We start from the raw sequence: 15,726 nt of genomic DNA, 5'->3' as shown, positions 1-15,726 counted from the left end.
TGGAAAATATATTTATCACAGTTATGTAGCATAAAGGGGAGATACATGTATATTTAGCCTATAGCTAATTTCTTAACTTCAAACATTAGTGAAAGAAATGACTATAGTTAATATTAAAGGAGTTCTGGTAGTGTAGTGGTTAAGGCATTTACCTGCTAACTAGAAGCTTGGTGATTTGAACCCACCAGCTGCTCCACGAAAGAGAGATGGGGCAGTCTGCTTCTGTAAAGATTTATAGCCTTGGAAAACCAATGGGGGTCGCTAAGAGTCAGAATTGACTTGATGTCAGTGAGGTGTTTTTGTTTGTTTTTTAATAATGAATATTATGGTCACCAAGTCGTTTGTTTCTTATAATTTGCATTTTCTAAATGACAATTTGTATCTCTTAAAGTTTGAAGTTTATGATGGTGATCAAGAAATGCAAGAGTGGTTATTCATATGAAGCAGGAAAAGATTTTCTTTACAAAGCTGTCATTTAGTATTTGTTGTTGTTAGTTGCCGTTGAGTCCAAACTCACTGCCCTCCAGTCGGATCCAACTCATAATGACCCTTCCTTAGGTTCCGAGGCGGTATCACTACGGAAGTAGATTGCCCAACCTTCCTTCCAAGGAGTGGCTGGTGGGTTTGAACCGCCAGCCTTCTGGTTAGCAGTCAAGTGCCTTAGGCATTATGCTACCAGAGCTCCCTTACACCATGATAGCATAAATTAATTGCAATAAGAAAGAGCATGCAAATATCAGAGATTTATCATCTGCTCCCACCTCACTGTAGTTGATTTTGTTCATTCTTGCCAACATAATCTCTGGCGTGTCAGGCATTATGTGGATCTGGGTCTTGTCTTTGTCCCAGGCTTCTGTGTATAAACGCTATCAAAGAAAACATATAAAGTAGTCAGGAAAAACAATGCAATTTGCAATATATAGGAATTTCAAGGTCACAAGAATTTTTTCAACAAAACAAGAAAAGGTTATGTATTTTATATACGTTAACATAGGCTTGCAACTTGAAGTAGTTCACAGTAATACACATATTTTTATATATACCTTCTGATAATCTGAAATACATGGTAACATTTTTTAAAATATAAGAGTAAGCATTATTTATGCAAAGATAATTTTTCCCTAAAAATATGCCACGTTATAAAAATCATGAAACAATAACTAAAGTGAATATTATAATGTAAATATGACAGATAGATAGTTTTTATGGCTCACTGCTCTATTTCTTTTCTCAATGATGCTTCCTTTTTTTTTTTTTTTTTTTTGATTCAGCTTTACAAGACTCCCTAAATTTTGAAGCCTCACCTTGTTCATGTTAATGGCATTGTTCTTGGCCAATACTTGTTCCAGAGAATCAGTCACACTGGTAAATTTCAATTTGTCGGGAGGCTGGCGGTAGCTTTTATCACTCAAAATTTCAGATGCTCTTTTGCATTTTTCCACATCCAAAGAGCCGATGGGCACCCAGCCAATACCTCTCAACCACTGGAGATCTGACTTGTACATATTCTGTTGACATAAACAGTCAATAAATATTTACACTGCATTAGAACAGTAATTTCATTTAAAGGATATGATGTAAAATATAAACACTCTTGAAAATATTGTGTGGTGGGCAGGGAGGATGATGGTGGTGTTGTCAGTTGCTCTCAATTTCAATTGATGGCGACCCCATGTGTTACAGATCAGAACTGCTCCATAGGGGTTTCTTGTCTGTAATGCTCCTGGTGGAAGCAAACCACCAGGGCTTTTCTTCTGCGGTACTGTGGGGTATGTTTGAACTGCCAAGCTTTAGAGGTCAAACTCAAACAGCTTGCATGTCATAGGGGCAGGGAGGGTATCAGACGATATTCTTTTCTGGTCCATGTTGTTGTTGTTGTTGTTGTTATTTGCCGTCGAGTCGGCCCCGACTCATAGCGACCCCTCCTTGGGTTTCCGAGGCAGTATCACTACGGAAGTAGGATTGCCCAACCTTCCTTCCGAAGAGTGGCTGGTGGGTAGAGTGGAATTAACACTATAAAGAAGGAAAGCATGCTTTCCTGCACACGCTTTTTGCAGGGGCTAGCAAGCTTGGTGCTGTTTATTGCTCATTTTCCCAAGGGACTTTAATACACTGATTTCTCAACTATGCATGTTATTTTAATGTCAGTACTCACATCACTCTGGAGGTCATAGGCCCGCCGTGCGTGGATGACATCGTTCTGGTCAGGCAGGCATGTCCACTGATGCAGCACATTCTTATAGTCTATGTCACTGACCAAGGCCTGGCACTTTTTGGCCAGCACCACCCCCAGCATGTCCACTGGGCTGCTGAATTTGGTCTTCCACTTCTCAAAGTCCTTCTTGTACTCCCTGTCACTCTGGATCTTGGCTATATGCATGGACCACATCATCTTGGGGTCATCATGTATAGCTCGAGCACCAATGTGATGACCAAGTTGCTTGCGATAGCCTTCTTTGTACTTGAACTAGAAGAAGAAAAAGTCTGATAATCACCTATTTCTACTCTTAGTAAAAAGTAACTATTAGCCTCAAATTTCTCTATTCATTAAAAATTATTTCTGTTAGTATATAAATAATACATGCATCTTGTAAACTATTTAGAAAATGAATAAATGAGTAAGTAAATTAAACTTAAATAAGCCCAAAAAAGAAAATGAAATTAAGACACGATTCTTCAGTCAGATTACTGATAATGTGTGTGTGAAACAGAGAGAGAATAAAATGAGACTAGGAGTCAAATTGTATACAGGATTGTGCTTATAATTCTCAGTATTAATATAAGCATTCCTTTTTGTCATTAATTATTTTTTATAAATGATTTTTAATGATAGCAGATATTCCATAATATGGGTATACCATAATATATTTTATCTTTTTCCAATGGTTGAACAGTTACTTTTAAATTATTTCCATATTTGGAAAAAATGTGGACAAAAGAAGTGGAAAGATACATATTTCTAGAAATAGGTGCAAATTCAACTTTTGAAGAAAATAAATACCAGCAACCAATTACTGGATACAGACATAAACATAGGGTCCTCGTGGATGGTTGGACTTTGAATAGCATAAAGTAAACCCATTCATTTAGTCCTTGGTTCATAGAGCTTGAATTAAGTTTTGAAGAAATTCTACAATGAGTTCAATCTTATACAAGATATGCATCATGTGGGAAAATAAAAAAGATGCCTGACAAACATTGATCTACAGGTGGATAGATGGATGGACAGGCTGAACTACTAGGTATGTCTATGCAGAGGAGTAGGGTACCCAAGACCATGTATAGGGTTAGCAGGCAATGTTTCTACAAGTGTATTTGTATGTTCCGTAAGAATTCCCAGGTATATAGTAGAGTTGGCAAGGGACAAGGTTTTAGTCACTTCTTGGCCACAGCCCAGAGGGAGCAAGTAGTTGGACCTGTGGGCTTGGGACCATAGTCACAGGGGATAAAAAGCTCAATAGGCCTAACATACTACACAAAACATTGTTCCACATCCCACTTTGTCAAGTAGTGACTGGGATCTTAAAAGCTTGCAAGCAGCCATCTAGATGCAACAATGGGTCTTTCCTCATCCAGAGCAAAGAAGAATGAAGAAAACCAAAGACACCTCGAAACTATTAGTCCAAGTGACTGGTATACCATGTGATCCTCAGTCTATACGACTATGAGGTATCCGGCTACCACTGTCAACCACAAGGAGGGGGGTCTATGTAGGAGGTCCTGGATAGAGTGGGAGAACAATGTGGAACAAAACTCAAAATCATTTAAAAAAAAGGGGGGTGGGAATCAGGTTTGCTGGCCTGATAGAGCCTGATGTAACCACTGAGACTATGGTCCCTAGTTGCCCTTCAGGTCTAGGATTGAATCCACTCCTGTGGCTTCCAGCCAAACAAAAGACAGGGATATGAGCTGAACATTTACATTAGGTAGATACACTCCTTGGACAGATCAATCATGGGAGAATAGAAGGGCTGTGTATGCACAGGGAGACAGCTTGCAGGGCAGGAGTGCATGAGAGGGAAGGACACAGGGAAGGGGTAACTATGGGGAGGAAGTGGGAGGAGAGTTGTTCCATTGTGGGAAATTGCAGTCAATGTCATGAGACAAAGTGTATGTGAGCTACTGTATGGAAAGTGAATTTGCTCTGTAAATTTTCACCCAGATCACAATAAATTTTTTTTAAAAAAAGTAAATTGTGTTAACAACTAAGAATGTTTACAGTATAACGAGAAAAAAAAAAAAAAAAGATTCCTGAACACTAAGTTTCTGTTATAGGTGATAGAAAAATTTCTAACAGATAATGGTGATGGTTGAATAACATGATAAATATAATTAATATCACTGAATTGTACATCTGAAACGTTGAAAGGACATGTTTTGTAGCATATATATTTACCAGAATTTATTTTTAAAAGAATGTCTGAACTACAGTCAAGTAGCTAATGCTTTTGTCTAGCAAGACATGTTTTGAAATGCATGTTGTTGTATACTCAACCACACCTCAAATTCAGTCTCTGCGTTAAAAATTTCATTACCATTATCTTAAACTTTTTATTGAAAAAGAAGCTGTTAGCAAGAGCTTTAACTTAATAGCTTACTTCTATATTATAAGTCTTGGAGAGGAAAAGAAATTTTAGTGCCAAATTTAAGTAGAACAACTCTTCAGGAATACTTACTTCACTTGCAATATCTCTGGATGCCTTGGCTGCCTTGATGGGAATGGCATCTAGTCGCATATCATAGCCTCTCTTCCTCGCTTCTTCTAGGCCAAGTTTATATTGTTTCTAAAAGAGACATAAATAATCCTAAATTTGGCTTATAAAGTGCCTTGTAAGAGAAATACATCATAGACCATGAATATATTGCTTACCTCACTGTAGTTTATTTTGTTTTGTTTAGCTAGTACAACTTCAGGGGTGTCTGGCATAATGTGAACAGTGGTTTTATCTTTGTCCCAAGCTTCTGTGTAGAGGCGCTAAAAGAAAAAGATGTCCCTAGTTCAGGCCAATAATAAATAGGCACATTGAAATAGTTTGATTCTTAATGATAATAGATTCTGTGCTGTGCATTGGTTATTTGTGACATCTTCAGGTCTAGATGTCTCATGTCATTAGGAAGTATAAAACTGATTTATAAATCACATTAATATCAAGCAAAAAATATGAACATGAATTTACTTTTATAGAAAGAGATGTCAATGTGTCTACAAACAAACAAAATAATAACAAAAAAAAACCTCCTCAACAAACAAAGGACTTACATGGTTCATGGTAGTAGCATTGTTTTTTGCCAAAACCATTGGTATGGAGTCCATAAGGCTGGAAAACTTGAATTTATCTGGGTGTTGACGGTAAACATGGTCACTCAAAATCTGGCTAGCTCTTTTGTTCCTCTCATCCTCAAGAGAACCACTAGGTAACCAACCAATGCCTTTTAGCCACTGAAGATCAGCCTTGTACAAATTCTGAAATTGCAAGTAACAAACTACTTATCATAAGCAAAATCATATGCCTTTGAAGAAATAAAATTTTCGTTACATATTTTAATGCTAGACTTTGTGAAAAGTTTGAAAGTCTTGTCACACTTGTGAACCAAGAAAATATTAAGATTAGAAGGAAATTTTTGAAAACCATTTAAGCAGAAACAGAAAAAATCTCCACACAATAAAAGAGGCTTCCTCCAAAGCAATGGGGGCATTGCTGGCTCTTTCTTTGGGGGAATAATGATATCTCCACATGTTTGGGTGACTGGACATTAGTCCAAAAATATAGATTTCCATTAGTCATTGAACATTAATCCAAGGATATAGATCTCCATTGTGCAAATTCAACTCCTCTCAGTTTGAGGGCACTTTGATACTTAGAAAAGCATATATAATGTTTGGTTGGCTAAAGGAAAACCTTAGACTCACGTCGCTCTGGAGGTCATAGGCTCGCCGAGCATGGATGACATCATTCTGGTCAGGCAGGCATGTCCACTGATGCAGCACGTTCTTGTAGTCTATGTCACTAACCAGTGTCTGGCACTTTTTGGCCAGTACCACATCCAGCATGTCCACTGGGCTGCTGAACTTGGTCTTCCACTTCTCAAAGTCTTTCTTGTACTCCCTGTCACTCTGGATCTTGGCCACATGCATGGACCACATCATCTTGGGGTCATCCTTAATGTCCCGGGCTCCAATATGGTGGCCAAGCTGCTTGCGAAAACCTTCTTTGTACTTGTACTAAAGAAAAAATATTGGTCTCATTTATGGTACATTACAAAGCACATTAATTCTAAGAGTTTCACTAAGAGCCTAGAGAGGCATGGATTTCAGTTTTTTAATAGGAAGGATTAAAGGCTAAATTCAGCTACAAATCCCATACATAATATATGCATCCTTGATCTTATTCTCACCCTACACTGCATCTCTGGGATCATTTCACTCTGTTTTAATTTGTTCCTCCTTAGAAGATTTTGTTCAATTTAAAATGAAATTGAGATTGCCTTGAAGTTATAAATGGCAATCAACTCAATATAAGTAGGAGACAAAATCTTACTTCACTGGCAATTTCCCGGGATGCTTTTGCTGCTTTGATTGGTATGGCATCAAGAGGAAGATCGTAACCTTTTTTCTTCAGCTCCTCATAACCCATTCGATAGAGTTTCTGTTAAGAGATAAAGAAGTTCACTTTGGGGAAAATGGTTCTCCATAAACAACTGTAGCATAAAGGATGCAGTGTGCTAAATATTTTAAAAATATAAGAGGGATGGTGTCTGCATTCTAGGATACTCAATTGTAATTAGAAATTATACCCAAACTCAAAAAACTCACTGCCATTGAGTCCACCCTGATTCGTAGTGACCCCTTTTGCCCATTGATAGCAAAATTTTAAACTTTGGAGCTCTTTGATTGCCTAGATTAAGGAAATTAAACATCAGCTATTGCTGAACTGGTGGCATAGTGGTTAAGGGCTCGGCTGCAAACTGAAAGGTAAGAGGTTAGAACCCACCAGCACCCTGCAGGAGAAAGATGTGGCATTCTACTTCTGTAAAGAAACCTTATGGGACAATTCTACTTTGTTTTATAGGGGTGCAATGAGTTGGAATCAACTTGACAGCATTGGGTTTGGTTTTGGGTTTTTATTTCCAAATTCTTTGGAGAATAAGGCAGGAGAAAATTGGTATTTAAATTAAATGAAATATAATGTAGGTGCTGTTTTCCAATTAACTCTGAGCATTTCATTAGAAAACAGAAACAATGCCTTTCCATTGTCCAGTAGGAAAAAAATTATGCCAACTGGGTTATTAGTTTCATTTTACAGTATAGAGCCAACCAAAGTAGGGTCCACATTGGTAATCTTTCATAATTTTAAAAATTTATGATTTTCTGAGGAAAGTTTTAATATCTAATTTAAAAAATTTAAGTGAAATAATTTGCTTCTTCAGAGCTGTTACAACACTAAATAGCCATGAATATAATTTAGAACATATATATTTTTTACATTTAGAAACCAGATTGCTTTAAATCCTACTGGTCCTAAACTTGTGTTTGTAAATTTAAACCTTTGTGACATTATTCTAACACATTTACTTAATGTTAAAGTCATTCTATTAGATTGTCTCTAAAATTCTATTAGATTGTCTCTAAAATATTTAATTTTTAGAACTACATTTTAGAAAAAATATGTATGTTTTAGAAGTTTATGCTATTATTATAATAAAAATGAAATTCTTCTGCATAGTTACTGTATGTTCATTCATTCAAAATATCATTATCTACTATGTGTCAAGGACCCTGGTAGTGCAGGAGTTAAAGTGCTCAGCTGCAACAAAACGTCTGCGGTTCAAACCCACCAGCTGCTCTCTAGGAGACAAATGTGGCAGTTGGCCTCTGTAAAGATCTAAAGGCTTGGAAACCCTATAGGGCAGTTCTGCTCTGTTCTCTAAGGTCCCTATGAGTCAGAGACAACCCAATAGCAATGGGCTTGATTTGGTTTTGGTATTATGTGTCAGGCACTATGTTAAGTAAGCACTGTAGAGTCAATGCAAATTTTCTCTGCCTCCAAGGAGCTCCCATACACATAGGGGAGAGTGATACAACCCTTCACATTACAATAATATGTGTGATAATAGATAGCAAGGAGCAGAGAGCACAAGATCTCCAACTCTGTCTGAGACAGGGAGTGCCAATATTTTCATGTTCAAGCTAAAAGACACTAAATGAGAAATCTGAGTCACCTGTGCTTTATTAAAATGATTCAAGAACTCAAAAGAACTTCAAAATAGCTTTCCTGACTAAGCAGCAATTTCAATGAGCTCTCTAAAAGCACACGCTGAATTTGAAAACTTACATCACTTGTATTGATTAAGTTTGCTTTAGCCAGAATAATGTCAGGTGTATCAGGCATGATGTGGATTTGAGTCTTGTCCTTGTCCCAAGCTTCTCTATAAAGTCTCTAAAATGAGAAATAAGAATTTTTAGTTATGGTATTAGATTAGTGGATGACATAGTTAACTTCAGACAAGATTAGTAAATATATCTGAACTAAAGTAAACTTCATAATCTATAACAGAAGCAGATAACAAAAGCAGAAAATGGGTACAATATTCCTTGATTTATCTGGGAAAAAAATTACCTTTCAAAAATATAGATTAGAGATCACCTTTTAAAAGTTACAGATAATCCTGCCAAAGAAATCAACCCAGATAATTAGAGCCTTTGTCAATATCATTAAATAGAACAGCACTTCTCCATCTTTTGGGTGATAGAAGTCCTCCCCAATATTTGATTCAGAGACCATCCTCATCTCAAAAGAAGACATATTCAAGGTGTGCCTAGAAATTACGAGGTCTCATTTCCTATATGATTTATTATTTAATTTTGTACTTCACAATTCTTTGGGGGGATTAGAATTCCCAAAAGGATTTTGTTTGGGAATTTATCAAAATCTCTTGGATGTCGCCGAGCCAGGGTTTCTCTGGGACAGAAGACAAAGGAGCTGAACCAAAAATCTCATTGATTTACTAAAGCGAAGGTGTGAACATTTGATGAGAAACAGGATGCGTGCATAATGTCAGAATATCCTCACAAGAAATTTATTAATTACAAGGGTAAAATAGTAACTTGACAGTGATGAAACCTGGAAGACATCACTTTTAAATGATCAAAGTTGATATTATGGAGTGCACTGTGTGCCCCAAGAATATATGTTGTCAATCCTAACCTCTATGCCAGTAGTTAGGAGCTCTGGTAGAATAGTGCCTAAGGTACTTGACTGCTAACCAGAAGGCTGGTGGTTCAAACCCACCAGCCACTCTTCGGAAGGAAGGTTGGGCAATCTACTTCCATAGTGATACTGCCTCGGCAACCCAAGGAGGGGTCGCTATGAGTCGGGTCTGACTTGACAGCACATAACAACAACATGCCAGTAGTTATAATGCCATTTGGGTCTGCGTTGTCTTTGTTATGTTAATGAGACAAGACTAGTGTAGGGGGTGTCTTAATCAATCTCTTTTATAGAAGAGATTAAATAAGCAAGTGAGTAAACTGAGATGGTGAAGAGAGAAACCAAGTCACATAAAGACAGACAAGGAGCAGAAGCTCAAAAGAGACAAGGACCTTTCTCCAGAGAAGACAAAGAGATGGCAACCTGAATTTGGACTTTGAGCCTCCTAAACTGTGAGAAAATAAATTTCTGTCTGTTAAAGCCACCAACTTATGGTATTTCTGTCATAGCAGCACTAGATAACTAAAACAGTAGAAATTACCAGTAATGGGGCAAATTGATATCATGCACCTCCTGATATAATGTACAAGGACACAACATGTGATATTCCTGCCCAAATACATACCTTGAATCTAATCATGAAGATGCTCCAGACAAACCCAGATTGAGGGATATTCTACAAAATAATTGTCCTGTTCTCTTATAAAATAGCAAGGACTTGAAAGACAAAGAAACATAAAGGAACAAGTCCAGATTAAAAGAGATAAAAAAAGACATGACAATTAAGGCAATGTGTGATCTTGGATTGGATGCTGGACCAAGAAAAACATTTTTTTCCTTTTGCTATAAGGATACTAGTGGTAAAATTGAATAAATTCTGTACAGTAAATAACAGTATTATGTCAATATTAATTTCTTGATTTTGATAATTGCACTATGGTTATATAAAAGAATATTCTTGTTTTTAGGATACACACCTTGAGGTATTTAGGCATAGAGTAGCATTATAAATCAATAAACAATATGTATAGATATATATATAGATATATATATACATACATACATACAATTCATATTTACATACATGAGAGAGCAATTTATATATACATATGAGAGAGAGAGTTAAGAGAGAATGAGAGAAAGAAATTGAGATAGAGAAAGCAAATGTGGTAAAATATTAACCTTAAGGGAATCTAGATGAAGGTATGTATACATGTGTGTGCATATATATGTGTATGTATGTGTGTATAGTCATATATATATATATGTATATATTTATCTATATACACACACACACATATGAATTTTTATATTATTTTTGAAACTTTTCTGTATGTCTAAATTTGTTTCAAAATGTTGTTATGTGCCGTCGAGTCAAACCCGACTCATAGCAACCCCTCCTTGGGTTTCCAAGGCAGTATCACTACGGAAGTAGGATTGCCCAACCTTCCTTCCAAGGAGTGGCTGGTGGGTTTGAACCGCCAGCCGTCTGGTTAGCAGGCAAGTGTCTTAGCCACTATGCTACCAAAGCTCCCTGTTTCAAAATAATAATCTTAAAAGTCTCATTGGTTCCTTGGACTTGTCAATATCCTTTTGAGAAATGTGGTATACGGCGTTGGTATTTGTCCCGTTTCTGAGCATGTTCACTGCAGTTGATATAAACCAGAAAAGCTGATTAAAATATTCAGGACCAAAACAAAGAGAGGCTTATTAATTCCCACATACATTTATCCCAGTTTTGCACTGCTTTTCTGATTAAGCATGACCAACATTTCTCACCCTCAGCACCACTAGCATTGTGAACAGGATGAGTCTCTGTTGGAGGTGGGGGCTGTCCGAGATGGTGGGATGTTTAGCAGCCTCCATAGTTGCTGCTCACTAGATGCCACTGACACCCTACCTCTTAAGTTGTTACAACTAAAAATGTCTCCAGATATTGCCAAGTGTCCCGTGAACCACACAGCTAGTGCTATCACATCTCCACCACATTGCTCTCCTTCTTACATCTAATTTCTGATTTCATACTTCCCCAAAAGTCATTTCTTCAATGGCATATGACACTTTTATCCCAGGGCACACAAAGAAAATGATGTGATTTGTTTGATACTGGGATAGATGTTTAAAAGCAGAGACAACAACCTTAAGGACCTCCAGTTGGCACAGGTCCTGAGGCTTGAGGGGATCAGTATGTCCTATAACCAGGGCACACGGTTGGCAGGTTTGTTTCACAACATTTATGTTGACAAATTTTTATGATCCATAGTTTCTCTTTTGGTCACCTGATTAGTTCAGAGGCTTTTGGATAGCCCTGTTTTGTGGAGAGAAAGGAAACCTGGATTCCAACAAAGGAGGAAGAAATATTTTGCATAAATTGGTTGTTTTATCAGTAAGCTGGTAGTGTTCAAATTGCCATTATTAAAAAAAAAACAGAAAAGAAAAGAAACAAAAATATAAACATCAATAATGAAGCTGATGGGTCAGCATTTACTGCATATTGTGGATATTAAAATTGCAAAAATCCGTGGGGAGTTAATTGACAAGAGAAGAGCTACAATTTGTCTAATGCTCACTATGAGTTGATTATGGAATTATACATATTACATAGAGTTTATATAGTATTTCCTAATATATATAATATATGTAAAAGAAAATTAAAAAAAAAAAAAAAAAAAAATACTGCCATCAAGTCAATTCTGACTCATAGCAACCCCCATTGGGTTTCCGAGGTAGTAAATCTTTACAGAAGTAGATTTTCTTTATATATAGAGAGAGCTCCTTTATATATATAAAGGAGAGGAGCTCTGGTGGCATAGTGGATAAGGCACTTGGCTGCTAACTGCAAGGTCAGCCGTTCAATCCCACCAGCTGCTCCGTGGAAGGAAGATAGGGAAATCTACTTCCATAAAGATTTACAGCCTCAGAAACCCAATGGAGGTCACTGTGAGTCAGAATTGACTCAATAGCAGTGAGTTTGATTTTTGGTGTACTGGTAGCATAGTGCCTAAAGCACTTGACTGCTAACCAGAAGGCTGGCGGTTCAAACCCACAAGCCACTCCTCAGAAAGAAGGTTGGGCAATCCTACTTCTGTAGTGATGCTGCCTCGGAAACCCAAGGAGGAGTCGCTATGAGTCAGGGCCAACTCGATAGCACATAACAACAACAAATGAAACCTTTTTACTTATACCTACTTAAAACTTCTTACCCAATCTCAGTGCATATAATTTTACTTTCTGTAATTTTCAGAATTATATTTCTAGCCAAATAATAATTTTTCCCTTGTTCACATAAAATTACTCCATATTGCTATCTTTCATTTATTTTATTCAACAAATATTTATTGGGCACTTATTATATGACAGACACTGATTTCAATGCTGGAGAAGAAAATAAATATATTTTTAAATGGAATATATTTGCTGTGATTTATCAAATCACCTTGACTTAGCTAAGTTAAATGCATTATAAACATTTAGCAGAAACTACACTATTATATTTTGACTTTGTGTAAGCCTCTCGGAATCCCTTCGCATCACACACTGTATCCCAGCAAAAAAAAAAATGGGATATTTAATACAGTCAAATTTCAAAGGAAACAGGTATGCTCGACTATTCTTCAAATTTATATACTAACCACTAATGTCAAAGAAGAATTAATCAAGATTTTTTACCAACTTCTGCAGTCTAAAGTTGATCAAACATGCAATCAAGATGAATTGATAATTACTGGTAACTGTTAAGCAAAAGTTTGAAACAAAGAAGAAGGATCTCTAGTTGGAAAATATGGCCTTGGTGATAGAAACAATACCATGACTGAATTTTGTAAGATGAACAGCCTATTCATTGGAAATACATTTTTTCAACAATCTAAATAGCAACTATACACGTGACCTCACCAGGTGGAATAAACAGAAACCAAATTGACTACACGTATGGAAAAAGGTTATGGAGAAGCTCATTATCAGTAAGAACAAGATCAGTTGCCAACTGCAGAACTTGCTCATATGCAAGTTCAAGTTAAAGCTTCATTAAATTAAAACAAGTTCATCTTAGCCAAAGTACAACTTTGAGCATATCCTAACTGAATTTAGAGACCATCTCAAGAACAGATTTGACACATTGAACACTAATGACCAAAGATAAGACAAATTGTGGGATGACAGCAAGGACATCATACGTGAAGAAATAAAGGCCATTAAAGGGACAGGAAAGAAAGAAAAGGCCAAAATGGGTGTCGGAAGAGACTCTGGAAGGAAGATGGGGCAACCTACTTCCGTAGTGATACTGCCTCGGAAACCCAAGGAGGGGTCGCTATGAGTCGGGTCCAACTCGACAGCGCATAACAACAACAAGCTAAAGAGAATGGAAGAAATGATTAAATGAAGAGCTGAATAGGTTTCAAAGGGCAGCTCGAGAAAACAAAGTAAAGCATTATAATGAAATGTGCCAAGACCTAGACATGGAAAACCAAAGGGGAAGAACATGCTCAGCATTTCTCAAGCTGAAAGAACTGAAGAAAAACTTCAACCCATGAGTTGCAATATTGAAGGATTCTATGGACAAAATATTAAACAACACAAGAAGCATCAAAAGAAGATGGAAGAAATGTAGAGTCATTGCACCAAAAAAAAAATGAATTGATGTTCAATTTCATGAGGTAGCATATGATAAAGAACCTATGGTACTGAAGGAAGAAGTCCAAGTTACAGTGAAGACACTGGTGAAAAATAAGTATCCAGGAATTGAAGGAATACCAATTGAGACGTTTCAAAAAAATGGGTGCATCGCTAGAAGCACTCACTCATCTATGCCAAGAAATCTGGAACACAGCTACCTTGCCAGCTACCTTGAAGACATCTATATTTGTGCCCATTCCCAAGAAAGATGATCTACCAGAATATGGAAATTATAGAAAATATCATTAATGTCACACACTAGTAAAATTTTGCTGAAGGTAATTCAAAAATGGTTGCAGCAATATGTCAACAGAAAATTACCAGAAATTCAACTCGGATTTGGAAGAGGAGGTGGAATAAGGGATATTGTTGCTGATCTCAGATGGATCTTGGTTCAACAGAGAATACCAGAAAGATGTTTAGCTATGTTTCATTGACTATGCAAAGGGATTTGACTGTGAATGCAAAGAATGGGAATTCCAGAATGCTTAATTGTGCTCGTGCAGACCAAGAGACAGTCACTCAAACAGAACAAAGGGATGAAAGTATGGTTTTAATTCAGGAAAGATGTGTGTCAGGGTTGTATCCTTTCATTATACTTAGTCTATCTGTACGTTGAGTAAATAATCTGAGAAGCTGGACTTTATGAAGAAGAATGCAGCATCAGGAATGGAGGAAGACTTATTGACAACTAGTGATATTCAGATGACAGAACCTTGCTTGTTCAAAGTGAAGAGGACTTGAAGCACTTACTGATGATCAAAGACCACAGCCTTCAAATATGGCGTATACACAACATAAAAAAGACAAAAATCCTCACTAATGCATCAATAAGCAACATCACAATAAACAGAGAAAATACTGAAATTGTCAAGGATTTCAATTTACTTGAATCCACAATCAATGCCCATGAAAGCAGTCATTAAGAAACCAAATGACATATCGCTTTGGGCAAATCTACTGCAAAAAACCTAGTGTTAAAAACCAAAGATGTCACTTTGAGGACTAAAATGAGTCTAATCTAAGCCATGCTATTTCCAATCACTACATACACATGTGAAAGCTGGACAATGAATAAGAAAGAGAAAACAACTGATGCATTTGAACCATGGTATTGGTGAAAAATATTGACTATGTCATGGATTATCAGAAGAATGAACAAATCTGTCTTGGAAGAAGTACAGCTGAATGCTCCTTAGAAGCAAGAATAGCAAAACTTTGTCTCACATACTTTGTATATGTTATTAGTAGGGACCAGTCCCTGGAGAAGGACATCATGACTGGTAAAGCAGAGAGTGAAAAAGAGGAAGACCCTCAATGAGATGGATTCACACAGTGGCTACAACAATGGGCTCAAATATAGCAACAATTGTGAAAATAGCATAGGATCAGACAGTATTTTTTTCTGTTGTACACAGAGTTGTTATGAATTGGAACCAACTCTCCAGCACATAAGAAAAACAACAACCTATCATGTAGCAGGCACTGTAATCTATTTCATTTATTTCCAAAGAGTTACTCACATCGCTCCTATTTTTGGCATTTGTCTTTGCCAAAACTATGTCCATGGCATCAGGAATGCTGGTGAACTTGTTTCGGTCTGGTGGCTGACGATATTTCTTTTCACTGATGATTTCTGAAGCCCGCTTATTTTTTTCAGCCTCCAAAGAACCTAGAGGACTCCATCCGATGCCTTTCAGCCACTCCAGGTCAGACTTATACATATTCTGTTAAAGGAAAAAGTAAGTCATTAAAATCTTATCCTCACTTGGACCCTTTACTCAAGTGACTCTCTATATTACAATCAGACACGTTTTAGATTTTCAATAATCATTCCTCTTAC

The 15,726-nt window shown here is 36.9% G+C and overlaps 1 protein-coding gene across 1 annotated transcript in view; it reads right to left on the bottom strand.

Annotated features, from left to right (window-relative positions):
• The window catches only part of NEB (nebulin), a 260,540-nt gene that overhangs the window by 156,176 nt on the left and 88,638 nt on the right, over window positions 1–15,726 (bottom strand). Inside the window, 10 exon segments of the mRNA XM_042783652.1 lie at window positions 762–866; window positions 1,305–1,508; window positions 2,156–2,467; window positions 4,677–4,784; window positions 4,871–4,975; window positions 5,261–5,464; window positions 5,912–6,223; window positions 6,540–6,647; window positions 8,334–8,438; window positions 15,407–15,610. Coding sequence (XP_042639586.1) covers window positions 762–866; window positions 1,305–1,508; window positions 2,156–2,467; window positions 4,677–4,784; window positions 4,871–4,975; window positions 5,261–5,464; window positions 5,912–6,223; window positions 6,540–6,647; window positions 8,334–8,438; window positions 15,407–15,610 — 1,767 coding nt within the window.

The sequence above is a fragment of the Orycteropus afer genome, unplaced genomic scaffold (genome assembly GCF_000298275.1).
Source record: "Orycteropus afer afer isolate SDZICR_OR568_19922 unplaced genomic scaffold, OryAfe1.0 scaffold00023, whole genome shotgun sequence".
In the NCBI taxonomy this organism is placed as follows: domain Eukaryota; kingdom Metazoa; phylum Chordata; class Mammalia; order Tubulidentata; family Orycteropodidae; genus Orycteropus; species Orycteropus afer.
Note: the sequence above shows the minus strand (reverse complement) of the source record. Positions and strands in the feature narration are given on the sequence as shown.